Genomic DNA, 25779 nt, shown 5'->3' with positions numbered 1-25779 from the left:
ACATCGATAGCATTGGGTTATTTACTATTGTGCTGCACATATTGATCATCGGGCACATTTCGTCGTCTTGGAATTAGCTTTCTTCGTAAACCTTCGTCGGCGTGGCGGCGGGCGCCCCTGTGGCGTCGTTCGCGCAAGTAGGCATTACGCAACAAGTTTTGACCAGCGCGATGGCCGGGACTGGGTTTAGATGGACTTGGTCGAGCCAGATCTAATGAACTGGATCGTGAGATTCTGGGACAGCAGCGACGGACGCGACACGCGCAGTGAAAAATAACTGGCGACGCGTGTGCACGTGTTTCGTGTTTACGGGCGCAGGCGGATTGTTATGGTGTGGCTTCCAAGTGACCTGCCACACCGGCGAAGATTGATATTGGCTCAAGAACGGACTAGTCGGACGCAGGATGATCAATTAAATTACAAAAATATAAATAATCTATTAACAATCTACAAAATTATAATCATCTAAGTTACCCATAACGCCAACAACTGAACACGTCACTTCGCACTCCGCCTTACTTTTGGATTAACCAGCACATCGGGCTCGCCCGCAGTGTCGGCATTGATATTCATGACCGACCCATCGAGCGGTCGCAACGCATGCTCCGTATCCGCCGCTTGAGGTGGCGTCCCGTCCTTGAGACCGGTTTTGCGGGTCGTGAGCGTGGACACGCGTTTGAGGGTGGTGATCATGCGGTCTTTGTCTGCGAGGTATTCCTTGAGTTCTCTAATCTCGGCCTCGGCCGCTTTGAGCTTTTCGAGCACCAAGTCTGGCCCCGGCGGCAGAGATGGCATGGACGAGGGCTCGGCGAGCTTACGCTCCAGCTCTTCGACTCGCGCTTTATACCTATCAAGCTCGGCCCGATCCCGCTTGTCGCTGGAAATCGCGCCCCCGCCGAGAATAAGCCGCGTGAGATGACTGACGCGATCTTTCAACGCGTCGCGTTGCAGCTCCAGCTCGCGCTTCTCGCGGTCGTACTTTTCCTCGTCCCGAGCCCTGGTTTCGTACGCTTCCCTGCGGAACTCGGCCAGCTCGACTTTGAGCACCTCGGTCTCGGCCCTCTCGCGCTCGAGATCGAGCCGGAGCGACTCGACTGCCGCAGTTGCCGCCGCCGACGTCGTGGTGGTCGCCCTGGCCGGGGCTATGGCCACGTTTTTGGCCCGCGCAGCGAACCGCAGCGTGTTGACGGTTTCGGCCACCGCCTGCCTGCTAGGGTTGTTCGTGTCGATCGTGCACAGGACCGACACCAGTGCCCGGCCTGACAGCGAGTGCTGGAGCAGTCTCGTCAGCTTCGAGTCCCGGTACGGAATGTGTTCGTGGGAGTCGGCCGCTGACGACGACGACGACGCCGACGCCGACGACAGGCGCGCGATGATGGTCCCGAGCGCAAGCAGCGACCGGTTAATGTACGCGCCTTCCTTCCTTCTTTCCGTGTCGGCGGCCGCGCGCTCGGATCCGGCCAGGTCGCAGAGCGACAGCACGCTTGTCGCCGTTGCACGCGAGAGGGGGTCACATTTCTCGAGAAATATTTGCAGGACCGCGTGAGACCTCGACGACACCGAGTTGTACTCTGTGCCCTCTGTGCGCCGGCATGCGTCGCCGCGGCCAACCAGGTCCTTGAGTTCTTGCGCGGTCGCGACCCGCACGCAGCGCAGGTTGCGCACGCGCACGAGGCCGTCGGGCGTGTCCTGCAGCTTGAGACTGTCCGGCTCGGTCGTGGTCGGGTTGAGCAGATCCTTCACGCGCTCGTTGTAGATCTCGAGATACGACACCGAGATCGTCGTCGTCGCAAACGAGACCTGGGCAAATATGTCGGCCGCCGCGAGCGGGATGATGCCTGGCGCGACCGGCGTGCCTTGCATCGAGTACGTCTTGCCTGTGCCGGTCATGCCGTACGCGAAGATCGTGCCGTGGTAGCCCTCGACCACGGAGTTGACGATCCGCTTCGCGACCGACCCGTACACATCTCGCGACGACGCACCCGGTCCAAATACGTTGTCGAAGCTGAACACGCCGACCTCAGGCGCGGTGATTGTCGTCCCGGTCGCCGGCCAGGCCGACGACGGCGGCTGGCTCAGCGCAGGCTTGAGGCGCACGGAGACGGTGATGTTTGTCGGGACGCCGCCATCTGGCGTGTCACCTCGCGAGGACGATGTCGACGCAATCGACAATGTCGAGGACACGCGACGGTGGGCGGGCGGAGTGGACGGGAGCATACTCCGTCTGGATCGGTAGTCCATTTTGCTGACAGTTACTTAGCGCCCTCGTTGTTCCGTGCCGTAATGCTATCGCATGCAACAATATCCTCTATGGATCTCTTGTACGCTCATAACAGTGTGTTCAAGAGCGGTGGTTGTCGACGGCAAATGCTTGCCGCAAAAATTGTTGCCTTCTTGAAGCGTCGATGGCCGCCGGCGGCGTCAACAAACTCGGAGCCCCTTAATCAAGAACTGCTCACGTGACCCGCACGTGAGCGTGCGGCGCGTTCCGTGAACCCAATAGTGGATTGATAGAGCGGATGTTTCAAGAGTCTGTCCATCACAGCTATCGACCGTAGTAGGAGATCTAAACTGCTCGGGGCAGTGTACGTCATGTTGAGAGCTGTCACGATCGGGTTCTGCGAACGGTATTTAGATCTTGACTAGTCGTGGTACTGATGTTCCGATTGCTTGTTGTGAATGAGGGCTGATCTCAGTCGGCGAGCTGCCGTCTGCCATGACTGGATGCTTTTCCAGACCTGTGTTCGGTTGTGGTTGCTAGTGGACAGTTTGAGATGCTCAACGGTCTAGTATAGTCGTGGAGCAAATCGAACAGACAGTCGATATCAGTACGCGAATCACGGTTTGAATAAACCCCATGTAAAAGTACCACATTCAGCAAAACTTAACTCAGCGTGACTACACATTTGTCGAATGTATCTTTTTCCCTGACAATGACTCTCGACCCATCGGAAGCCGGGGAGATCGCACGATCAAGGCTCAGCCAACCAGTCAACAATGGGCGCAGCCGCTGTGCGTACTCCCCCCCCCCCCCCCCCCCCCCCCCCCCCCCCCCCCCCCCCCCCCCCCCCCCCCCCCCCCCGGTTAGTTAGGATTTGGAAAATTACGTTTTCGCCATCCCGGGCTCGTGGATAACATTGTCCAGAATTGGGACCCGGTCACCCCTAATCTCGTAGCTCATTGTTGACACGGGATCTTCTTGCAAGAACTATATCCAATAATGCCTCCACGCCGAATTAATCGATCCAAAGACGGAACTTCAGATGATCCGAGGAGCAAATACGACACAACTACGTACAACCAAACAATAAGCAATCTGTCCCCATCGGTATGGTCCATATAATAGATTTTCGCAAATGGCTATGTTGCGGCTTAGCAGACCTGCAGGTCATCTCGGCCAATCGCGTGGTCCTGTGTCGCCGCTTTGACGATAGTGCGGCTCAAGATTGCGAGAGGGGTCAGTAGGACCCCTAAACCTTAACAATACAGTCTCATTTTGTTCGCGTGGCTGTAGCCAACATGCACTTCAACAATTACTGTTCACCAGCCAGACGGGTGAGCTAATATTGCGACGAGCTCGTCCGAGTCGTTCTGACTGTTAGTGGCCGGAGTAGCGTCGGGCACAGTAGATCTCGTTGTGTAGTCGTTTGTCGATCAGTCCTGGTGCTCAACGATGATGGCCGATGCTCTCGCTTACATAGAGTTCGACTTCGCGACCCTTCATGCGCGTCTAAAGGCACGAAAACTCACTCAAAGAGAAGAGGAAGTGCTTCTGGAATGGATACTTGCGATGGATAAGCGGGGACTTCCTCCTAGAGTTGCGGATATGCGAAAAATGACCGATTTACTTCTTACCAAACGTGCGGAATCAACTTCCCCAGAGCCCAAAAGTCTGTGAGAAATGGGTACGATTTTATTGAAGTCAAAATACTCCCGAAGATATGACCATAACGGGCAAAAAGTGAGGATCCCGAGATTATTACAAAGTGGTTCGATGTCGTACGGAATACTATTATTCAGATGTACGGGATTGCTGACGACGTGTCAGGAATATGGCTGTTCCTGAGGGTATCCGGAGAGAAAGCCCTGGCCATAGTTAAGCGTCGCACGGTCTGTTGGGAGTTTGGATGGGGCCAGAAGCCCCGGGGCCCGAAAACATCACCCAAAATCGAATTTAAACAATTAGTGCCTTGGAATGAGAAAAATCAAGCGGTTCGGATGGTACAAATTTTATTACTGTCTGATTAAGGTGGATATATGAAATACGGGCTGCTGGAGCAGGAGGGGGGATCGGCGGACTCGTGACGCTGCTAATTTGTTGAAACCATTGCTTGCACGCGGCCAACTCCACTGCATTGGCGCTACTACGGTCGAAGAGTACAGAAAATACATCGAGAAGGATGCCGCATTCGAACGTCGTTTCCAAAAAGTCGACGTCCGGCAGCCCACCGTCAGGGAAACCGTGGCTATTCTCCGAGGTCTTCAGGGCAAATACGAACTTCACCACGGCGTTCGAATTCTGGACAACGAACTCGTCACAGCCGCTCAGCTTGCAGGACGCTACCTAACATACCGCCGTCTTCCGGATTCCGCTGTCGACCTCATTGACGAGGCTGCAGCATCTGTCGCTGTAGCACGTGATTCGCGTCCAGAGCAGCTCGATACACTCGAACGACAACTCCAACTAGTCCAGGTGAAATCAGCGCGTTGGAGCGTGATGCTTCCGATGCGGCCAAGTCCGACAAGTCTACAGCTGACCATCTCATTGCTGCATAGAAGAGAGCTGCGTCCCTTTGAGGAGGAACTCAGGCCCCTGCGTGAGAGGTTCCAGCAGGAACGCAAAGGCCTCGAGGAGCTCAACAACCTCCGAAAGAGGCTTGAGGAGTTGGAGTACAAAGCACAGGAAGCTGAACGACGCCGCGACAATGCATCTGCAGCAGATCTTCGATATTTCGCTATTCCCGACATCAAGAAGCGCATTGAAGCGCTTGAGGCGGACAAGCAGGCCGCCGAGAAGGCTCTGCTCGAAGATCTTGTCACCCCAGAAATTGTTGCTGAGACAGTCGCCAGGCTGACCGGCATTCCGGTCCAAAAACTCAGTCAGGCCGAAAACGTCAAGCTCATCAATATGGAACGCGAGCTTTCGCGACAAGTCGTTGGCCAGACGGAGGCTGTCAAGGCTGTCTCGAACGCAATCAGGTTGAATCGTCCTGGTCTTTCGAATCCGAACGCCCCAAGCAGCTTCTTATACTTGGGACTCAGTGGATCTGGTAAGACCGAACTAGCTAAGAAATTGGCTGGATTTTTGTTTTCTGCATATGGAACCCGCTTGATTTACTCTTTCCTGATCGTACTGATGGCTCAATCCGTAAACCCTAATCCTAGACCCTTTTTTCTTCTTTTTCCTTTTTTTTGATTTTCTTCTTCTTTTTGTACTTAGAATAGCTCTCAGAGAGCTGAAAAGTGCTAAACTGGGGAGGTCATGATAATGCCTATCCATCGCTAGAGCTGGGTGCAACCACTTCTCCAAGATCCTGCGACTTTCCTTCTGTAGCAATTCTTCCTTGTATCGACCTGTATTAAGCCCTTATCGAATTTGAGCTCCCCAAGATCGTTCCCAATCTCACGATATGAGGTTTCGACGGGTTATCCGAGCTTGTCGTAGAGGTGGTCGCGATGCCAGTACTTGAAAACTGTCTGGCCACCGTCCCCCCAACAGTGTGTTAAGCTTGTCGGCCGCTTGGTGAGCTAGTGATTCACATTCGGAAGCATCTTCGCGAGCGCAAATCACTCAGAGATTGGTTTCGCTGAGATTGAAGAGTTCTCCGCTGTATCCTGTACTGGCGAAAAGCAGGTCGTTGCCGAATTCTTCAATGTTGCTTTAGTCGAATTACCAAGTGATGATGGTCCTGCAAGGTGTAAGCAAATCGTGACATCTGGATGTTGTCGACAAGAGGTAGCCGCTTACTGCTCCTTGTCTTCGATTCAAGGTACGATCCTTCCAATGTTCTTCGGCGACTACTCCTGTTACTTCCCCCATCGAACGAAGGAATCTGATCAAACTGAGAAGTCATGTCGATGGCTGGCGAATGTCGTGGTAATCTCCCAGACAGCTGACAGTAGAACAAGTGGAGCGGATTGCCCGGCAGATGGAAGACATTGTACATCAGATACATTTCCACGGAGTTATTCATCGAGATTTGGGTCTGCGAAATTTGTTCTAGCAAAGCTACTTAGACTCGTCCTTGATTATGCGCAAAGAACCAGTTCCCGCCATAGGTACTTAAAGAAGGTGACCTTATCGGTCTGCGCTGCGACTTGGGAACTTTGGATTCATTCCTTACAGCGATCCATGATGAAGATTAATGGACCCAGACAATCTCAACGGGTTTACTACTCTGCTAGCCGTGGACAGGTTCTCTAGCACATGACAGTTCGGCAACTAGTAGTAAGGTGATAATTTGCAATGTAAGAATGCAAATGCTGGTCTTATAGTGTACTGATATTTGCGCCATGGGAAAGAGACGAGATCTGATGGATTCGTTCGCCGAAGACTGCAGCGGTGATGATGAAGAAAAAGAAAAAGACGGCTTAATAGCCGGGCCGGCGATGATGACGTATTGTCCAGTCCTAATGAACTGTTGCTGGTCAAGATGCAGGCACCTGGGAAGGTAGTTAGCAATCGGAAACAACGATACACTCATCACTACCCTGGACGCAGAACGAAAGGAAATCCCTGGTCACAAATATCTTATCCATTTCAGAGTACAAGACCTGCCATCAACCAACAAGATAATCCGGCCAAGTCCATATAGAGCCAACAGCGATAGCTAGCTTCTGAATGATACGGCGTCCCGCAGTCCAATTGGGGCTTTGTGCAATACTACAATAGCCAACTGTTTCGACTGTGAAGTGATATCAGCGTTTGAGAAGAACATGAGAAAGTAACGAGATGACGGATTTGAACATAAAAACTCCGCCGACCAGAAAGGGAACAAAGTGCTGTGTGTTAGTTCGAACAGCCTGCAGGTAGTTTGCCAACGAAATAAAGCACAACAGATACAACCGCTGCCGCAGGGTAGGGATCATACTACTGAAACCCTGAATTATGGAGCAGAATACATTGTTACGGTTGCGTCCTTAGAGTCACACGGGGATACCTGTTGGTAGTTAGACAAGCCAAGTTGACAAGCTGCATCTTATTGCAGCACACCCTTTGTCGCCATGAAGCGTGCGTGCCTTCTTATCCAACTCTAGAAACGCTTATAAGACAGGCGTATATCGAGTCGTCGCTCGGGCTCATTCTCTCGATCAGAAAGTCAAGCACGCAACTATACGCCTTTTGCTCACGGCTAGCACGAGCCATTTTTGAGTTTACGGACAGTTGAAGCTGATCAAAGGAAGTTGCGCTTGTTTGCGATCATGTTTATCTTCTGTTTGCTGAGCTTGAGAGATCAGTCACAGTCGAAGGCGGGGGGATGGTGGGTTCTCGCACGTGCCATGGCAACCCGCTGCCATAACCCGAGATCTCGAACGCGACGTGGTCTTCATCATGATAAACACTCATATAGTAGGGGTGTTAACGAATAAAATATTTCGTTATTCGTATTCGATATTCGTATTCGTAAAATTTCTTTTATTCGTAACGAATAAGGCTTGAACCGTCGAATACGAATAGCGAATATTATCCGCAGTTTATTCGTAATGAAATGACCCTAACCCTATGTGTAAACTTTATTTTAGTTGAACACGACGCGTAGTAACTAAACGCGTCTCTTACACAACGGCGCGTTCTATTCTACCAATATTCTTCAATTCCTTTGTAACTAATCTATACGTATCTACAGCAAAATGTCTGACAGCGGTCGTGAGATCTCCACCATCAGCGGAATGGACGAGGACGAGTTGTCCCTTATCATGTCTAGCCGTTTTCGTCAGTCCGAGAGAATTGACTATCACCTCCTTAATGACGGCAGTGACGAAGAGGCAGGTCCTGAAGACCGGATCGTTAAGAAGTTGCGATTGAATTTATCAACTGAAGGCGTTGAGCCACTTACAGCTAATAATTCGGCTAGTCAGTGGATATCAATTTCCCCTGCTCCAACCGACTCTCAGACGTCTGACACCTGTCACGAAGAGACTTCGTCGGTAGAAGAACTGCCAGAATCTTCTGGTGTCTCGGGTGAGTCGTCAGCACATCTCGACAAGAACCAGAATCTCTCACTGTGGTCAAACTTCAGCGTCTCTGAGCTTCCCGGAAAGTTATGGTATCCGAAGCGAGGCAAGAAGGGACCAATCGTGGATCGTGAGATTCGATGCAAAATGCGTGCTTGGAAGACGACGGATTCCGCCCGAGCAACTTCCACCAGCAACATGAAACTTCACCTTGGCAAGCATGGCATCCCATTGAATGGCGGTGATGGCCATGGACGGGATGAAGGGGAACCGAAGCAGCAATCGCTTACTACGATGTTCAAGAAGAGTTTTAAGGATGATGTAGCGAAAAGATTAGAGCAGAATTTGGTACGTTGGATGGTCACGGATGATATGGCGTTCCTGGCAATTGAATCATCGTCATTCCAACAAATATTCAACGATATAGGTGTTTCACTTCCATTCCGTTGCCGGCAGACGGCAGCTAGTCGAATTGATGCGGAATCCAATTTATGTCGGGCTCAATTGGTTGATGACTTGGCGCTAACGTGTCAGAGTATTGCATTGTCGCTGGATGTTTGGACCAGCAAAAACTCGAAGGCTATGTTAGGTGTGATCGGACATTGGATGACGGCTGATTTTCAATATCGGGAACAAGTTCTTGAGTTTGCAGAAATATCTGGAGCACACACCGGGGAAAACATGGCCGATATGTTGCATAAGACCTTGGTCGAGCTCGGAATTGAGCGCAAGCTTCTCACTATTACGGCGGATAACGCATCAAATAACCAAACACTGGTGTCTGACCTATACTTGTTACAGGAACAGCTCTTAACAGATGATACAACTGGGCGTCCTGAGGAATTTCGCTTTCAAGGGACTGATAGCTATGTCAGGTGTCTGGCACATGTGCTGAATCTCATCGTCAGCGATATTCTATCTGCCTTGAGATCAGGAGATCGCAAGCAGATCTCCTGCAAACAAATCAAAACCTGGATATTGACTCGCATTCGGCATTGTCTAGACTTCGGATCATGGCTCTTTGGATAGCCCGCACGCCACAACGAAAGGATCAGTGGAAGGTTATGTGCAAAGCAAACGGATTGAAATCTAAATTCATCGAATATGACGTGGATACCAGATGGAATTCCACCCATAGAATGCTCCGGGACGCCATCGAAGCAAAGCAACAAATAAGAAGGTGGGTTGCACAGCAGCAATATCTTCCTCCTTTTAGTGCCCAAGATTGGCATCGTTTGCAACAAGTCGAGACTATTCTGCAAAAATTCGAAGAATTTACTTTGACCGTATCCAAGAGAGAACCTCAGATCAGCCTCGCGATCCCAATCTACTATGAATTGCACGATATGCTCAATGATGCTGCTTCCATGGAGGGAGAATTTTCTGAACTTGATGTTGATATTGCCCATGCTGTCAAGGCAGGCTTAAAAAAGTACCAAAAGTACTATAACTGTATGGATGGGGTAGACGCATATTATATAGCTCTCGTCCTTGATCCACGCTTCAAAGCTCTACTTTTGGAGAAAGAACTTGGAAAATCAACTGCCGCGAAAGTCATTACTCATCTGAAGGAGGTTCTACATCGACAGTACCCGCTAACAACAGACCCTGTGTCGGTTTCTGCAGACGAAAAAATAGTCACAGGGTACAGTATTGAAGCGCGAGTTCTGCAGAAATTGCAACCGCGACAACGCCGTGTATCTGATATTGACCGGTATTTCGACAATGAGGTAGTTGTGGTCAACGACGGAGTGACCATGGAAAGAGGTTGGCTTTTTGAATGGTGGCGAATGAATCAGGATGAATTCCCTAGAATGGCAGCCGCAGCAAGGGATTATTTGGCAATTCCTGCCTCTGAGGTGGCTGTCGAAAGACTCTTTAATACGGGAAGAGATCTTCTAGGTCTACGGAGGCATTCATTGAGTGCTGAGACAATGAGAAGATTGATGTTGTTGCGAGCAGTGTACAAGAGGGACCGGGCAGGGAAGCCGTGATTTTATGAAGTATATGTCGTGTAAAATTGCTGTTACCTCAAACGAGCGAAACATTTACGAATATTACGAATAATTTGCGAATAAACACATTTTATTCGTATTCGCATTAGTAAGCAACAATAATTGAATTATTCGTATTCGAATTACGAATAATTCGAATAATTCGAATATATTCGTTATTCGTTAACACCCCTGACATATAGTATTGCAAATGACTGAATAATGACGCAGATCTAGAGCACGCAACAAAACGACGGTGTTATTGTGCACGGCTCGAATGATAATATGCGTCCAAGGCGGGCTAACTATGTACATGACTCAAAACCGAAAAATGCCTGAGCCAAATGCAGCCAAAGTTTAATTTTTGTCTGCCGAAATTTTGGGTTTCGTTTAAGTCGCGGTAAGACAGCCCGGAGCCGCGGGAATGGGTCACAGTGTGACATGTCACATGCAGGTCATGCAAATCGGTGGGCATGGATCGCACGTATGTTTATGTTCTCTTGTTTTTTCTTTCATTAAGAAATTGTCTTATTGTTAATACATTTGCTTGTCGTCATTGTGCATAGTTCATGTCACGGTAAAGTAGCAATATCGCTGATTCGTTTTCTAAGGAATTGGTATTCAGCTACTTTATACGTTCGGGCCACCTATCTTCGTGACCGGCGTCGTCCTCCTGCCTGTTCACATTATCAGTGCCTTTGAAACTACTTGAATTACCACAGTTCGTTTTAAACCCGTCCGCTATTGCAGGACCCGCTGCCAGGCGTATATAATTCAAGTTACTTGAGATGACGAATCAGGCGAATCCACCTCCGTGTCCACGATCCCTCAGGTTACTCTCTTTAGGCAAGACTGGATTCACGTCTCATTTAGCTATTATCTCACAAAGCTAACGTATAAACAACAATAGATGGAGGCGGGGTGCGAGGCCTATCTGAGTTACTGATCCTGAAACGCCTGATGCACCGTATTCAACCTCAGACAAAGTCCCAGAAGCTCGCAAAACCTTGCGATTTCTTTGATGTCATATGCGGTACAAGTACGGGCGGGTAAGTTTGAGAAGGATTCAAAAGGGAGCCTTACTGATGCTTGTCAGACTGATAGCTTTGATGCTCGGACGTCTTGAAATGGACATTGATGAATGCATACAGGCGTACATAAAGCTCTCCAAAGAGATATTTCCGAAGGAGGAGCCAGTAAAGTGGTGGTGGTGGTGGTGGAGGTGGTGGAGCACCGTTGCGAAATACTTCAACGCCTACAGAGGAAAATCCTGGTTCAGCGCAGAGGCGCTGGAACGGTGCCTGAAGGAAACAATAAAGGAGAAGCTCGGTGAATCTGAGGTTGACCAGGAATTCTTGACAGAGAGCAATTCCTCTAAGGTGTAAGCTTGAGCCAATTTGTTCGGCGACCAGTACAATGCTGACCTCCCTTCTTTGCCTAGATCGGTCTGTGTGACCCGAGTGGCAAATCGGAGCCAAACGATGATCCGAGGATATCCCTCAAAGATGGAACCGCCGGTCAAGTGCACGATTTGGGAAGCTGCTAGAGCTACCTCTGCCGCGCCCCTCTACTTCGACCCCATCTCAATCGGATCCCTTGGCTCTATATATGCCGATGGGGGCATGGGTAACAACAACCCTGTGTGGGCATTGTACAACGAAGTTCGCAGGGAATGGTCGGAGGCTCAAATTGCTTGCCTTGTCAGCATTGGCACTGGAAAATTAGAAACGATGGGGCTCGGTTCCGGGCTGCAAGAGGTTCTGCGAGCCTGTGTAGACATTGCGACCGAGACGGAGAAGACCGCTCAACAATTTCTAGCACACAGCGACATGGCGAAACAAGGCAGATATTTTCGATTCAACGTCGAGCAAGGTATGCAGGGAGTCGGCCTAGAAGAATGCAAACACATGGACAAGATGGATGCCGCAACTCAGGGATATCTCAACAATCATAATGACGAGCTGGGGCTATGTGCCGCAAAGCTGATGAATTCTAACAAAATCCTGAAAGATCTCCCCCAATCAGCAGAGATTTCGGGGTATACTACCGCAGGTGAATCAGGTAAGCAATTTGAACATTCTCCCCGATGTCAATTTTATCGATATATCACAAGAAATGGTTTAGAGAATGAACGCACCCGCCCTATCGAAAAAATAAAATGGATTTGCTAACCATTATATTAGGTAGAGAAAATATGACTTGGCGGGCTGGCCCTGAACTTCTGCTAACGGACCAAGGGTTCAGTGAAGCTGCGCCTGCTCTTGCGAAGTTCGGGCCAGATCTCGTCGCAGTTTGGCATGGGAGGACTGAACTGTTAATCTTTGAAAACACCCGCCTTTACTGGTCTAGATTCAGTCGGGAGGGAGACGGCACTCCGAGGCGGGGCGAAATTAACCTCGTTCACGAAAACGCGCACAGCCGAGAGAGGCCTGCAGTGGCAGCTCTGGCAGGCAAACTTGTGGCCTCATGGAAAGGGGTCAACAATGAAACCCTGTACTTCTCCACGCTTCATCCCGGCAGCCTAGACTGGAGCAATCCTGTTCAGATTCCTGGGGCCGGCAGTAGTACCGGGCCGGCCCTTGCTCTCTGGGAGATGAACGGCTTAACGCGGGTGTACGCGCTATGGAAAGGGATAGATGGCGATAAATACGCTTACCTGGCGTGGTACGATGGCGAGCGCTGGGATGCGCCGATACGCCTGCCCTTCGTTGAGACCGATGCTAACGTAAGTCTAACGTGCCCTGGCGGCGAGATTTTCGTTTCGTGGAAAGACTCAAGGACGGAAAGAATCAAGTGGATGCGCCTGGATAAGGACGGTAACGAGCTTCTCGAGGAACCCCAGGAGTTGGGCAGGAATGTAGAGAGCAACCTTGGCCCGGCGCTTGCAGAAGTTAGTGGTACTATCTACGCGGCCTGGAAGGGAAAGGGGCCGGGGCCGTCGGCTGATGTATGGCTTACGTCCTGGCCGGGTGAGGGGAATAGGTTTAGGCCTGCGCAGCTTGTCCCTAACAGCAACACGGATCGAGCACCAAGTCTCAGTGGGTGGGATAATTTGCTTGTGCTAGCGTGGAAAGGTGTCGACTCTGAAAAGTCGATGTGGTGGAGGTACGGGTGAATGGGCACGTGACCGTGGTGCGGCTTCTAATCGAGCAATATGACGCCAAACCGAACTCGAAGGATGACCACGGTCGAACACCGCTTTCGTAGGATGGTACCTTTTTCCAGTTCGTAACGCATGTCTTGGGCCATTTAAAGTGGTAATTGAACCGGCTGTCCGTGGTTGGCCTCCGTACTACCCGTTCCAGGCAAAACCAATGGCTGTAATGCACTTCACCACGATCTAAGCATCTCGGGGATCTGCGCCTCTGTTATGATTAGCTCCCACACTTTTATTTAAATATCATATATAATTTAGTAACTTATAACGTTAAGTTATATGTAATTATTTTAGGGGTGGAAACGAATAAAATTTTCCTTATTCGTATTCGTTACTCGTATTCGCGGGATTTCCATTTATTTGTGAGTTAACGGAAAAGATTCGGAGTGTGAATACGAATAACGAATATTACTCGCAATTTTGCCAAGACGCTAGCGCAGTAGTCATTAATCCAGCTAATCATGAACGACGCGTCTCATCCTACCAATAAATTTCAATCCGTTGGAGATTAATCCATTATCCTATCTTACAACAAGATGTCTGACAGCGATTGTAAGGTCTCTACCGTCATCGGGATGGACGAGTTATCCGTTACCATATCCGACCGTCTTCCTCATTCTAACAGAATCGTCTATCACCAACTGACGGCAGTGGCCAGGAGGCACCGAAGACCGGCTCGCGAAGAAGCGATTGAATGTACCACTTGAGGGCGGAGAGCCAATTACACGTAATGACTCGGCAAAACAATGGACTGCAAGCTGGTTTACTCCTGCAACTCTACAAGTGCAGCAGGCTGTCCACAGGAACAAACTTTGTCGGTTGACGAGCTGTCAGAATCCTCTCGTGTTTCGGATCAGTGTCAACACCTCTCCAAATTTCTCACTGTGGACGCACTTCAGCATCTCTTACCTTCCTGGAAAGATATAGCGAGGCAGCCCGCGCCGGGAGTGTAACAACGACAACAGACGCTCTGTCGTGTCCCGTATGCTGGCCGAAGGGAACTGCGTATCTGAGAGAATGTGCAGCGAGAAGCAACGCCTCAAAGGCATTAGTGATTAAACAAACTACAATTAGTGACGCCTACATGGCATCGTGAGCGATTAGTGATAAGGTATAAACTCCCAACCTGACATCACCAAAAATCCTTAGTTAGGAATTATCTTACACTCAGTGTCAGTCTCTACGTGTTTTGGTAACCAGGACAAGGAGGCAGTGGCAGCCATCTGGGACTGGAGACTTTTCCGTTGACAGTGTAACTGACATCGCGCTCGATATATCCGTTTTCGATGCTGTGGATTCCGGCGAACGCGCAAGCTTAAAATACTTACTCGAGTGTTCATCTGATAGATCACTCAACGGCGAAGGACTTTTGTTCACGGGTGTCGATCTGGGCGTATCGCTGTTTCACGCGGTTGTCGATCTTGCACGCGACGTATAACCGTAGGAGATCGCGGACGTCCCGGAAAAAACTGCGTCCATTTTCCGAAGCAGTTAACAATGTGAGAGCGAGATGTACACACTTAGGTAATGGAGAAATACCAAGTTGTCACGTTGCTGAGCGGACTGCTATCTGTTTATGCTAGTGCGTTCTATGGTGCTAAGCCGAGCTCTGCCAGCGTTTAGGTTTGGATCAGGTATTATTATTCCTTGTCTTTTTTTTCGTAGCTATTTACTTTTTTTTTGTGCCTTTTTGTCCCTTTTTCTTCGCACAGTACATGCCAGTAAATAGCTTGTAAAATACACTGGCTTACAGAGAAAGAAAAAGGTAAATACGGCTAATAATATGGCTTGCGGATTGTACGTAGGGTATGGGACTTTGGGCCGTAGAGGCTTTTGGCCGGCTACCACCAGACTTCCAACTTCTATCGAAGAACCAAAAAACCCATGGATCGTGAAGAACAGATACATATGGCTCTATTAACCCTGCAAAATAATTAGTGTAGCAGTGTTAACGCTGCTGCTGCTCAATTTCATGTTAGTCGGTCTACCCTTCAACTACGCGTCTCTGGAGGCAAATCACAGTCTCAAGCTGCTGCAACTAGACAGAGTCTCACAAACGCGGAGGAGAAGACTCTTGAGCGCTGGATCTTTCGATTGCTATTACAGCACACCCGGTAACTCATGCATTGGTTGTGGAGATGGCTAAGAATTTCATGTTCGACGCGTCCGACACGCGTCAGCGGCTAGGAACGCCCGACTTATATATACAAACCAATTGGCCACGAATGGATCTATCGCCACTTGAATCGGTTCCCACATTTAAAGACGGTCACTACGCGTCAATTGGATTCGGCAAGGCATCGAGAGGCTACGCGTGAGAGGGTTGACCAGTGGTTTGGTGCAATTGAAGTGCAGTTTTCAGAAAAGAACTATGAATCCGTAACGTATTTAATATGGGTGAAACAGGTTACGGCATCGGAACAAGTCGATCAAACAAGGTGATACTTTCCAGAAAAGCCAGTCAAAAGTTATTCCAGGCCGTCAGCAATGGATGACAGCCATTGAATGCTTTTCCGCAGATGATAAAGCTCTACCACCTTTGATCATTTTCAAGGGTTCACACACGAATACCAACGGGGTAGTACCTGATATTCCGCCAAACTGGAGATTCTCTACCAGCAAAAGTGGTTCGACATCTGATAGCCATGGAATGGCCTGGTTGACCCAGATTTTTGAGCCAGAAACCCGTGAACAGGCTGGATCTAACCCCCGTCTCCCGATTGCAGATGGCCGTAGCAGCCATATTACTGCCCCGTTCATCGCCTACTGCATGGAAAACAATATCGACCTTATGATCATTCCACCTCACTGCTCACATGTGCTGGAACCACTGGATATCTCAGTGTTTGGTCCATTGAAGACAGCTCTTGGCAGGGAGACCGATGACATTACCAGGGTAGGTATTGGCCAGATTAAGCACTATGAGTGGGTCCAGATGTACAAGAGGGGAAGGGATAAGGCAATTACAGAGCGTGATACCCAGAGTGCTTGGAGAGGTGCTGGTCTGTTTCCATATAACCCTCAAAGGCTGGTCCGCCATATTCCAGAACCTCCTTCAGCCATACAACAAGTCCTACGAACGCCTGTGAATCAAGGGGATCTCGATTGTTTCTTGCTGAAGAGCTCTCTCCCAGACGACACTGAGTTCCGAGAATCAATTGCAATCTTGCGATCGGTCTTGAACAACCAGGAACAACTTACATCACCAGTCAAGCGATATATCAATCGCCTGACCGACGTTTATGAAATGCAAAAAACGGAACTATCGATTATGCGCAAGCAAACGGAAGATGCAGCAGAGGTTCTTCAGTCCCGGAAGGTTCGTAAGAGGGGTAAAAGAGTGCAACTAGAAGGGAAATTCTTGTTTAGTACTGAGTAGTTTTCAAAAATTGCCGTGGATGCTACGAAGGAGGTCACAAAACGGCCTCGTGGATGCCCGCGCAAGCGCAAAATTGAAGAAACTAACGAATTTGTGGGGGGGAAGAAAGTGAGGAATTATCTGGATCTGGTAATTCTTCTCTAGAGGATTAGTTTTTAGTATAATGTGTTGAAGTTTGGAAGAGTGGTGGTAGACGGCGCAAGCCCCATACCGCCCTGTTTTGCTTCTTATTGTTCAAATTTGTATTATCGCATGCACGTCTCATATAGATCAAAAAAATAAAAGAAAAAGGGATATTCAGAAATGAACGATCCTTTCGGCCCGCATTCACCTTCGATTGTTGGTGGCCACCCAACACCAAGGCGCCAAATGTTTCTAAATCACTGGTGCCCTGTAAGGTGTCAAGGCGTTCGGGCGTAACGATATGATATATGTTACGAATAGCTGCGAAGCTAGTAACGAGATATTTTAGAAGTTTTTTTCAATGCAAGACTCGGCAGGACTTACTACATTCTTATATGGGTGCTTTCCTTCGGTCATACCCGAGCCTGCGAATGTACAAAACTCAAATCAAAATCAAAATAACGAACCAAGTCCACTATCGCATTCCTGAGCTTCCAGAAACATGTCTCCCTATTCCGAGCATTCAGGCCAATTGTCCGAGGATTTTCCGGGAAGACAGTTATTTACTTAAAGTGAGAGAGTCGTATTAACGAAAACAGGTGAAATTTTGATTTCCAAATAACGTTTGGCGCTAAATTAAAGGAAATCCTCTAACCTAATTAGGCTAGTGTAATCATTTTAGATTTATCCGATCAAGGCGGATAGGAAGACTGATTTATTCGACAAGACGGCGGATGAGGATCCGACAAACTTGTAACGGCGGATGGCGGATGGCGGATATGGTCAAATTAGGCGGATATCCGTATCCGACACAGCCCAATACGGCTAGTAGCAAATCGGCAGCCAATGAAAAGCTAAAGCAGCTATCATATCATCATAAATTTTGTATAAGTTATATGATAACGTACACGTATAACGAGCGGCGCCTTTTCCGGGGGCGTCGCCCCCTCCATACTTGACACTTTTTCGGGCACTAATTAGGCAATCGCAGCTGTTAAGGCGCCTTATCGTTAAGGCATGTCATGACTGACCTTATCCACTAATTAAGCAACTGCACTAATCCCAAAGGATGAGCAAGCTATCCCCACTCTGGACTAGCTCCAACCTTGAGCACCGACAGGTTTGACCTAGCAAACTAACCTTGCCTGGTCTTTCTAAACACTAAAACCAGCACGATACGCGCATTTCTTGAACCGCGGAAGACGTTAACCAGATGGCTCTAGATGTTCCATACATTTCATGCGAACTCACTGTCTTCCAATAGCTCTTCTGTGGAAAAATCCTCGCAGTTCGTGGCTAGAGGCCCGATAAATCGTCCAAGCTACGCGTTCACCTCTACAAATGGATCTTCGATAGTCGTTAGTCCGGAACCCCAGAGTACTAGAGAGTCAGTTCCTCTAGTTTCCCCTATAGCATCACACATTGTTACTGTCGATACGCCTAGTCTCACGCGCACGCCCACAATCGCGACTTCTTCCTCGTCGATTGATCCCTCATCAACACCAGGATCAGCTGTTCTGGCGATTGAAGATATCGAACGGCGGAAGCGAAGTTATTTGGACGACAACTTGAAGGCTAGACTAGTCCCTCTATGCGTGCTCCACCAAAGCGAGTATGCGAGACGACGGAAAGTCCAGTTCTGGAAGGATATTTCTCACATTTTTGAGGCGGAAACAAGTAGGCGGGCGACCATCTCTATGTCTGGAATCTCACCAGTACAGGTGTACCTATCAAAAAGCCAGGACAAACCGTGGAGAGCCTTATCAGGCAACGAAAAGAACAGCTGAAGTACAAGTCGGGCGTCGCTGAGGCCGATACCGACCTTAAACAGGCGTTGGACGAATTCATGCAACGCTTCGATGAAGTCAATATAGAAGAAAAAGAACTTTTGGCTCAGAAAGAGGATTTGGCGGAAATTAAGGCCAGAACAAAGGCTATTCGGCGTCAAATGATGCTTGGGCGCAAGAAGTCTGCTGATGGTGATGACGATGACGCCGAAACTGATGGCGACAGACCGTCGCAGCCCAGTAGGAAGCGCACGAAATTATCCAATAGTGATCTGATGAGCACGACGATGATATCATCCACCAGAATACTTGCTGATGCGCTGACTTCGGTTATGGCGCCGCACACTCAACAATCGCAATGCGACGACGCAAATTGTTCGCCGAACGACAGCGCAATATCTTTTGATCGCGCAACGGAATTAGAAGCACAGATACATCAGATGGACACAAAGATTTCGAGTCTTACACATCAGGCTCACGAACAGACGTCTCGCTTAGAGAAGCAAGTACAAGAACAGTTCTCGTCTTTGAACGAAACTCTTGCCTTGATACTACACAAAATTTAGCTTAGTATTGTTTTATTTTTTATATCTTGCTATTTATTCGCTCTGTGCATTTGCTCTGCCCGTTGCTCTGCCGCTTGCTTTCATGTCTTCATTAATAGCTTCTTGTTGCTTTGGATAAGTGGAACTTTAGAAATAAATTTGCTATAAACTACATTGCAACACAGACACAGCTTAAACAGCTAATCCTGACCCAGATACTCCTCCAGCGACGGCGGCGCGCACCCGAACGACTGCGACACTTCGTTGCCGCCCGCAATGCAGGTGTGGATATTGGTGAATAGTACCGATACCATATAAAACGCGGCCACTGGCGTGGACTCTTGCCTCAAACCATACTTGTAGGCATTGTAGGCCCATTTGTTGAGTACAAGGCCGAACAACTGCTCGACATGCGATAAGAACTCCAGACATCCTCGCATTGAAATCAGCCTCGTCAGGAGTCAGAATAAGATGTGCTGGCGTTGTCTTGAACGGTCCCATATACAGTAACCTTCAGTGTAAGCTGGATCTCCATATAAAAAAAGCTGGCGATCATCAGGGACTAAAGAATTAACCTGCTTTAATATTTCTTCAAGCCTTGATTCTTTTAACATGGCCCAGTCGCCAATCTTCCCTTCCATGGGCTTGGACAGACGAAATAATTCCATCAGGTGTTGCTACCGCGTGGACTTTAAATCCATGTGCATGTTTATATCCAGAGTACACCAACCTTTGGTTTTCCGTTGGACGCGTGGTCAGCCTGAAGGTACCTTCGATAAACCCCCAGATATTGGGGTATCCACACTTCTTCTCTACATAGCTTGAATCGGAAGAGTGTTTCAGGCGTCAAGCGACGGCGGTCCCATTCAAGCAACCCACCAAATCAGTCTACCAGGTGCAGCACCACGTCTCGTGCTACAGAACACAGGTAGGATCGCGACCGTCCAAAGTCCCTTGTCATCGAGCCCCACCGTTCAGGGTATGCCAATCTGCGTAAGAGAATGCAAAGGGATGTGAGACTATCCGGGTGGTAACGGTTTGACCATTGGATAAGGTCAAGTCGGAGGTAGGGTAAAATGGCGAGTATTTGCCCTTTAGAAAAACGAAATTTAAATATGGCCTCGTTGTCGTCAAGGTTCTCAATATTGAACTGCACGCTGGGGTACAGAATCTGGCGACAGCCTGTGACAGAGCCGGCAAGCGCAACGTATTGCAAGAGAAGATAATGGAACATTATCAGTGTAATGGTCGGAGCTTGTGTGTGGTGTGGACGATGAATTCTAGTCATTGTTAACTAAAGCCTCTAGACGGAAGATAGTATAGTTAGTAGACGCGTTGTTTACAGATTGCCTCGAGCTTGCGCCCTGTAAACCTTAATATTTTGGTTAAGGTTTTTGATGGCAAAATTTCTGTTTTGGAAGCGCCGTAAGAAAACAACTTAATGGTTAGGGTTACCTTGTTAGGGTGCGCACGGACTGAGAAACTATTGAGAAACTTTGTGGCAAAATGTCTCTATTCAAATTTATTTACTAAGTTACTATTTTCCTGTCGGGAACATGCGCAACCGCAACTGGCGATTAGAACATGTGCCAACACATCACATGGCCGGATCAGGCACTGGCGGTACCGTCCGCATTGGCCGCCCTGAGCCGCAGCGCTTAGCGAGGTCGTGTGCGATTCTCGCGTCATGTGCAGATTAGTTGGGGGCATTTTTTTTGTTTTTTTGGGCAGACATCCGACACATTTGAATGAACCGATGATGCGATGCCGGTTCCGGAAGTGCAAATGTGAGATATTACGCTGGACATTTATTGCAGGAAGCATACGGCAATAGCGCGAAAGAACGCTGGTTATGGCACGACTGCGGAATATGGCTTGACTTCTGAATGCCGTATAACAAGATGATTGTTGAACTGCAGGCGTAGACATTCACTGTGACGGTGGCGGCTTGCCGGCTGACTCATATATCGTCATTGTTCTCCTTCCGCTCGTCTTTTTATCTTTTCTGACCGCTAAATAAATTCTTCATAACAACTGCTGGTTCTACTCAAATCACAACCAAACGAAATGTGCCTGGTCAGACTCTCAAGCAGCCACCATGACGACGACGGTCCTTACTACGTTTCCCACCCGTCCCACTCTCACTACTACGGCTCGTCGTCCTGCTTGCACCACCATCCCAGCGCACACCCGTCGTCGCATCCAATAGTCTGCGACCCCCACTACCACCATAACCACAACCACCACCAACACCATCTGCAGCCGCCGCAGTGCCGGTCAAGTCGCCGGTCGCGACTGTTTGCGACCTCGCATTCCGACCCCGACGTCGAGGCCGCCGTCACGGCCGCCGCCACCGCGGCAGCTCAGGCCGTCAAGGACGTCGAGATCGAGCATCACCACCAACCAAACGACGTGTCCGCATACATGGAGGGCTACCGTGCCGGCAGGCGCGGTCTGTGAGCCAGTAGCGCTGGGTTGGTTTGGAGCACGATATGTATATAACTGTATGATTGCCGTGTAGAGTACTACGTTGTATATCATTGACGGATCTAATACATTTACATAACCCCCCTTGCACATATATACATGACATCGCCCCCACACACATGCACATGACAAAATACAATCTAACCCGACCATGCTTTTCCGAACCATGACAGAAATACACAACCCCAATGTCACAGGCACTCGCGTCACTCGACTGCAGGAATGCCCACGTCCAGCACGAGGCTGACGTCCCGCACCCGCCCGCTCGCAAGGTCCTCCAGGAACGGCACGAGGTCCAGCAGCTCGTTGTCGTGCGCGTCCGAGAACCAGCTCGAGACCGGCACCGCGTGCTGCGGGTGGAATATGTACGACGCCGGAGAGTTGTCGAGGATGATGACGTCCTCGAGGGGCCGGCCCAGCTGGCTCAGGTCCTTGACGTAGTTGCCCTGGTGGTTGTAGCAGCTCTCCCGGAACAGCCGGTGGTGCACGACTCCGTGCACGTCGAGCTGGTCCAGCAGCGGGTCCCCGTACTTGCTCACGCTCGCCGTGAACACGACAATCTCATACACGTGCCCGACCCGTCGCATGAACTCGTCCACGCCTGGCCGCTTGATCACGTACACGTTGTGGTACTGGCCCTCGATCTCGACCGGAATTACAAAGTCCGCCTGCTGCAGGTACTTGAAGCTGCTGTGCACCAGCGTCTCGTCCAAGTCCAGCACCAGGCACTTGCGTCCCCGCAGCGCGTCCGTCACCGGCGCCAGCAGCGACAGCGGCGGTTTGGCTCCCGCCTCGGTCGGCGTCGCCGGCCCGTATTCCGTCACCTGGTCCGGCTGCAGCGAGTGATATATCTCGACCCGTCCCCGCGCCAAAATACTCTGTTCCTCCACTGTCAGCGTCGACACCGGCGTCGACACATGCGGAATCGCGTCCACGCCGCCTTCGTCGTCGTTCGTAGTGGTCGCCGCCGCGGACGCCGCTGCCACCACCGCAGCCGCCGCGGCTGCAACTGCGGCTTCCTGACCGCCATGCTGTCCTGTGCGCATCAGCATCTCGCCCACGCTGGTCTTGCCCGCACTCTTCTCCCGCTCAAAACTGTCCCGGAACGACACCTCGTGCGACACGACCGAGCTGTCCGCGTCCAATTCGTCCGCCGTGCGCCGCGACCCCGTCGATGACGCGTTCGACGACCGCCGACTCCGCCGCTGCCCAACATCATCTTCTTCTTCTTCTCCCCGCCGCGGCTCACCCGCCTTCTCGGCAATGTCCTTCGGCACATTATCCAGAATGATGTCCTGCGAGCTCGTCGTCGGCGTCTCCGTCACCTCCTCCTCGTCCTCCTCCTGCGCCCGCCGCTTCTCCTCGACGTCGTCGTCCTGCCGTAGTCCGACCGACGCCGAATCCCGCGCGTGCGCAACCGCCACCGTGCGCGAGTGGTGATACGCCCGTGCCGACGACGATGGCGCACCACCGCTCGTACTTTCCGATCGTCGGCCGTCGTCGTAAGGCGTCGACGCGCAGCAGCACAGCAGGCTCGACACCAGCCGGCTCAAAAAAGTGTCCCTGTGTGGTGGTGGTGAGGGCTGTTGCGTCAGGACGGACGCCGACAGCCGTCGTGGGTATGCTATTCGAGTTAGTCAATGTAACTGCACCCTCTCGTTTTGCTAGCACACTCACGCGCTTGTTGCTTTTCGCTCGTCATGTCAACTGGTAACTATTATAATTGACTCGTCCAATGGCCAAGAAACAAACCCCGACTTCACGAGACGCTGTCTTCAGCGCAGACTTGTTGCGTGGACGATAGTGAACGAGAAGTGCAGTATTGCGGCGAAGTGGAGCGATGTAGCGCAGCGGCGGGCCTGTCAAGCCTCAAGCACGGCTGGCCTCACATGCCACATCGCCTATCTGCCGAAATGACTACGCGTTTGAGGCGCAACCTGCTCTTGCATTGGGCGCCCTGACCAGTGGCACCATTTTGTTGGGTTGCCTGGTTAAAGTGCAGCCTGAGTATTGTGGGGAGCAATCTACAGCACACTTTCCGATACTCCCAACGCCGGGACACAAGGCATTGTGAAGGCCGCAGTAGTGTTTAGGCGATAACAGTGTTAACATCGCATCGCATGTCGACGCTTATCTTACTACCTTTCGAATTATTGAACGGTTTCTACCAGTTGGCATAACTGGCTTGATCGTGGACCATATCAGCTCTCATCTTTCTGTCTGTTTCTTTGCCCAATGACTGACTACGGCACGAGTCATGATTATTCAGATTTTGTCTGCGTCTATTCATCCTCGTTGGTGAAGGGATTCAAGCTGTTTATCAATCGATGAAGCAACGGCCATGGCGGAAACTACGAGCTGGGAACGTCTTCAGTGACTAACATTTCGTGTTCAAGAGGCCAAGTCAGAGATCGTTCTCGCGGGACTACCCATAATGCATACGAGCCGTTTCGACTCGCAGCCGGCTAAATGTGGTTTTAGTCACATTGGCTCTCTGGCCGCTATCGTCACGGCCCATTGTAAGGGGATTTTACTTGCAGATTTCTCATGCTGACCAACCGTAATGACCATGGGGTATGGGGCGTAGGAATCGTTGGATGCTTCGGTGTTGAATAACCAAGGAGACTTGTGACATAACTATTCTGCTGTGGAATGCATGCATTGTGCTTCTCAGCCTTAGGTTTTGCGAGGACTTGATCGCCATGGCCATTTGCTAATGTTATCAAATGGACCCAGTACGTAAACATCACCTCCGGCAAGCCGCAGTTGTGGAAGCTGGAAGCAAATTGCCAGCTACAATAAACTTCTACATCGTGCTTTGTGGAGACCGTTATTCTAGTGTCCTGCTACGGATAGCCGCAATATTGGATCCGCTTCCGGAGCAATCGCACTTCCAATCCTTGTCTGTGGGACGAGAGTGTATAGCTTCTACTTTGCTCCCAACAATTCACATATATTACTCTCTATGCAATATCCCTATCCACGACGTCGCGCAGCCCGCACCTAAATACACTATCTCGTCTGCTTTTGGGTCTGACACGTCGAATACGGGGGTGGCATGGCGCACATTGACATCTTCTGGGATCGATCGCCGGCCGCAATTGCCGTGCTCGCCCCATCCCCAGGCGTATATCTTCCCATCGGAAGCAAGCGCGAGTGTGTGTTCACTTCCGCATGATATCTGTGAAATTGGCGGTGCGGTTCTGGGTACGTGTTGACAGTGGGAGTTGTTGCCCCATGATACGATCCTTCCGGACGAGAGGAGCACGTGTAACGAAGTCCACCCGCACTGGAAATCCGTCCATCCTGTTATCGTCTCCCGCGAAGGCACGTCAAGGAGGCCGTGTATATCTTTCCCGGTATGCAGTACGATTATCCGTCCCGTGGTGTCAATCCCCGCTGAGAACTCCCGGCCGCATACGACTTTGTCGGGATCAAATCCGTCCGGAAACACGAGTCTTGTCGGCGTCCAGCATGCCGAGCGCGAGGTGTTCGTGGGCCCGAGTTGGCCCTTGCGCGAGTGGCCCCATCCGTACACGTTCCCGTCGTCGAGGAGGACAAGAGTATGTCCCATTCCGGCGCAGACTTGACGGACACGGCAGCCGCGCGGTGGGAAATTTTGAATCAGCTGCGGTGTGGTCGCGGTCGTAGTCTCGGCACCGATGCCTAGCTCTCCGCGAGGACCGTGACCGACGATGTAGATTTCGTCATGCGTGGATGAACTTGCAATGACAACCGAGAAATCCCATCCGCCCGCGACGAAGCTCGGGCGAAGAGCGGCTGAGGCGAAGGATATATCAATCTTGCGGAATGTCGATATTCGTGGAGTACTTGCTGGTACAAAACATTGGCCATATGTATTATCTCCTGTTGCATATACTTCTCCCGAAATCAATAATAATGTGTGATTTCCATTCGACGAGATCGCAACATCGTCCTCACGAGTAGGCAATGGCAGACGCTCTTCTACTCGCGTCGGCACGTCTACATCCTCCGCTGAAGAATGCGACAGCTGGCATTGCGCGTTCGAGCCGAAAGAGAGGAGTGCGAATGTTCCCGACTTCGCATTTGTCATTAGTCGAGTCGTAAACAATTGTCGTCAGGCATCTTTGAATTTTGCACATTTGTAGCG

The 25779-nt window shown here is 50.3% G+C and overlaps 9 protein-coding genes across 9 annotated transcripts; 4 read left to right on the top strand and 5 right to left on the bottom strand.

Annotated features, from left to right (window-relative positions):
* Positions 1–394: 394 nt before the first annotated feature.
* On the bottom strand, positions 395–2436 carry POJ06DRAFT_252282 (P-loop containing nucleoside triphosphate hydrolase protein). The gene has a single exon (XM_056187503.1). It carries the CDS (start codon positions 2239–2241, stop codon positions 499–501), a length of 1743 nt encoding a protein of 580 aa, XP_056043742.1. The 5' UTR covers positions 2242–2436; the 3' UTR covers positions 395–498.
* Positions 2437–3676: 1240 nt separating this feature from the next.
* On the top strand, positions 3677–5416 carry POJ06DRAFT_267889 (P-loop containing nucleoside triphosphate hydrolase protein; the record flags this gene model as incomplete). Its single annotated transcript, XM_056189271.1, has 2 exons — positions 3677–3890; positions 4377–5416. 2 exons carry the CDS (start codon positions 3677–3679, stop codon positions 5414–5416), a joined length of 1254 nt encoding a protein of 417 aa, XP_056043741.1.
* A 5713-nt stretch (positions 5417–11129) lies between these two features.
* On the top strand, positions 11130–13284 carry POJ06DRAFT_267887 (acyl transferase/acyl hydrolase/lysophospholipase; the record flags this gene model as incomplete). Its single annotated transcript, XM_056189270.1, has 4 exons — positions 11130–11218; positions 11266–11550; positions 11611–12230; positions 12353–13284. The coding sequence occupies 4 exons, from the start codon at positions 11130–11132 to the stop codon at positions 13282–13284; spliced, it is 1926 nt and encodes a 641-aa protein (XP_056043740.1).
* A 5614-nt stretch (positions 13285–18898) lies between these two features.
* Positions 18899–19303, top strand: POJ06DRAFT_252269 (uncharacterized protein). Its single transcript, XM_056187502.1, has one exon. It carries the CDS (start codon positions 18903–18905, stop codon positions 19179–19181), a length of 279 nt encoding a protein of 92 aa, XP_056043739.1. The 5' UTR covers positions 18899–18902; the 3' UTR covers positions 19182–19303.
* A 57-nt stretch (positions 19304–19360) lies between these two features.
* POJ06DRAFT_267884 (uncharacterized protein) lies at positions 19361–19600 on the bottom strand (the record flags this gene model as incomplete). The annotated part of the gene is made up of 1 exon (XM_056189269.1): positions 19361–19600. One exon carries the CDS (start codon positions 19598–19600, stop codon positions 19361–19363), a length of 240 nt encoding a protein of 79 aa, XP_056043738.1.
* A 252-nt stretch (positions 19601–19852) lies between these two features.
* On the bottom strand, positions 19853–20444 carry POJ06DRAFT_100917 (uncharacterized protein). The gene has a single exon (XM_056183912.1). It carries the CDS (start codon positions 20392–20394, stop codon positions 20044–20046), a length of 351 nt encoding a protein of 116 aa, XP_056043737.1. The 5' UTR covers positions 20395–20444; the 3' UTR covers positions 19853–20043.
* Positions 20445–21227: 783 nt separating this feature from the next.
* POJ06DRAFT_237821 (uncharacterized protein) lies at positions 21228–21620 on the top strand (the record flags this gene model as incomplete). Its single annotated transcript, XM_056185972.1, has 1 exon — positions 21228–21620. One exon carries the CDS (start codon positions 21228–21230, stop codon positions 21618–21620), a length of 393 nt encoding a protein of 130 aa, XP_056043736.1.
* A 64-nt stretch (positions 21621–21684) lies between these two features.
* POJ06DRAFT_252263 (NIF-domain-containing protein) lies at positions 21685–23480 on the bottom strand. The gene is made up of 2 exons (XM_056187501.1): positions 23325–23480; positions 21685–23271 (listed from the first exon to the last, which is right to left on the bottom strand). The coding sequence occupies exons 1-2, from the start codon at positions 23347–23349 to the stop codon at positions 21854–21856; spliced, it is 1443 nt and encodes a 480-aa protein (XP_056043735.1). The 5' UTR covers positions 23350–23480; the 3' UTR covers positions 21685–21853.
* A 1018-nt stretch (positions 23481–24498) lies between these two features.
* POJ06DRAFT_100888 (regulator of chromosome condensation 1/beta-lactamase-inhibitor protein II) lies at positions 24499–25749 on the bottom strand. The gene has a single exon (XM_056183911.1). It carries the CDS (start codon positions 25720–25722, stop codon positions 24604–24606), a length of 1119 nt encoding a protein of 372 aa, XP_056043734.1. The 5' UTR covers positions 25723–25749; the 3' UTR covers positions 24499–24603.
* Between the last annotated feature and the right edge of the window lie 30 nt (positions 25750–25779).

The sequence above is a fragment of the Lipomyces tetrasporus genome, assembly GCF_029532465.1.
Source record: "Lipomyces tetrasporus strain NRRL Y-64009 chromosome Unknown POJ06scaffold_5, whole genome shotgun sequence".
Taxonomy (NCBI): domain Eukaryota; kingdom Fungi; phylum Ascomycota; class Lipomycetes; order Lipomycetales; family Lipomycetaceae; genus Lipomyces; species Lipomyces tetrasporus.
Note: the sequence above shows the minus strand (reverse complement) of the source record. Positions and strands in the feature narration are given on the sequence as shown.

What these genes read in the sequence shown, in the direction of transcription:
- POJ06DRAFT_100917 (XM_056183912.1), bottom strand. Translation starts at nt 20,394, where the DNA reads ATGTTCCATTATCTTCTCTTGCAATACGTTGCGCTTGCCGGCTCTGTC.
- POJ06DRAFT_100888 (XM_056183911.1), bottom strand. Translation starts at nt 25,722, where the DNA reads ATGACAAATGCGAAGTCGGGAACATTCGCACTCCTCTCTTTCGGCTCG.
- POJ06DRAFT_252269 (XM_056187502.1), top strand. Translation starts at nt 18,903, where the DNA reads ATGATATCATCCACCAGAATACTTGCTGATGCGCTGACTTCGGTTATG.
- POJ06DRAFT_252282 (XM_056187503.1), bottom strand. Translation starts at nt 2,241, where the DNA reads ATGGACTACCGATCCAGACGGAGTATGCTCCCGTCCACTCCGCCCGCC.
- POJ06DRAFT_252263 (XM_056187501.1), bottom strand. Translation starts at nt 23,349, where the DNA reads ATGACGAGCGAAAAGCAACAAGCGC. An exon ending in GAGCGAAAAGCAACAAGCGC is followed by an intron (nt 23,272 to 23,324) that starts GTGAGTGTGCTA and finishes TAACTCGAATAG; the next exon opens with CATACCCACGACGGCTGTCG.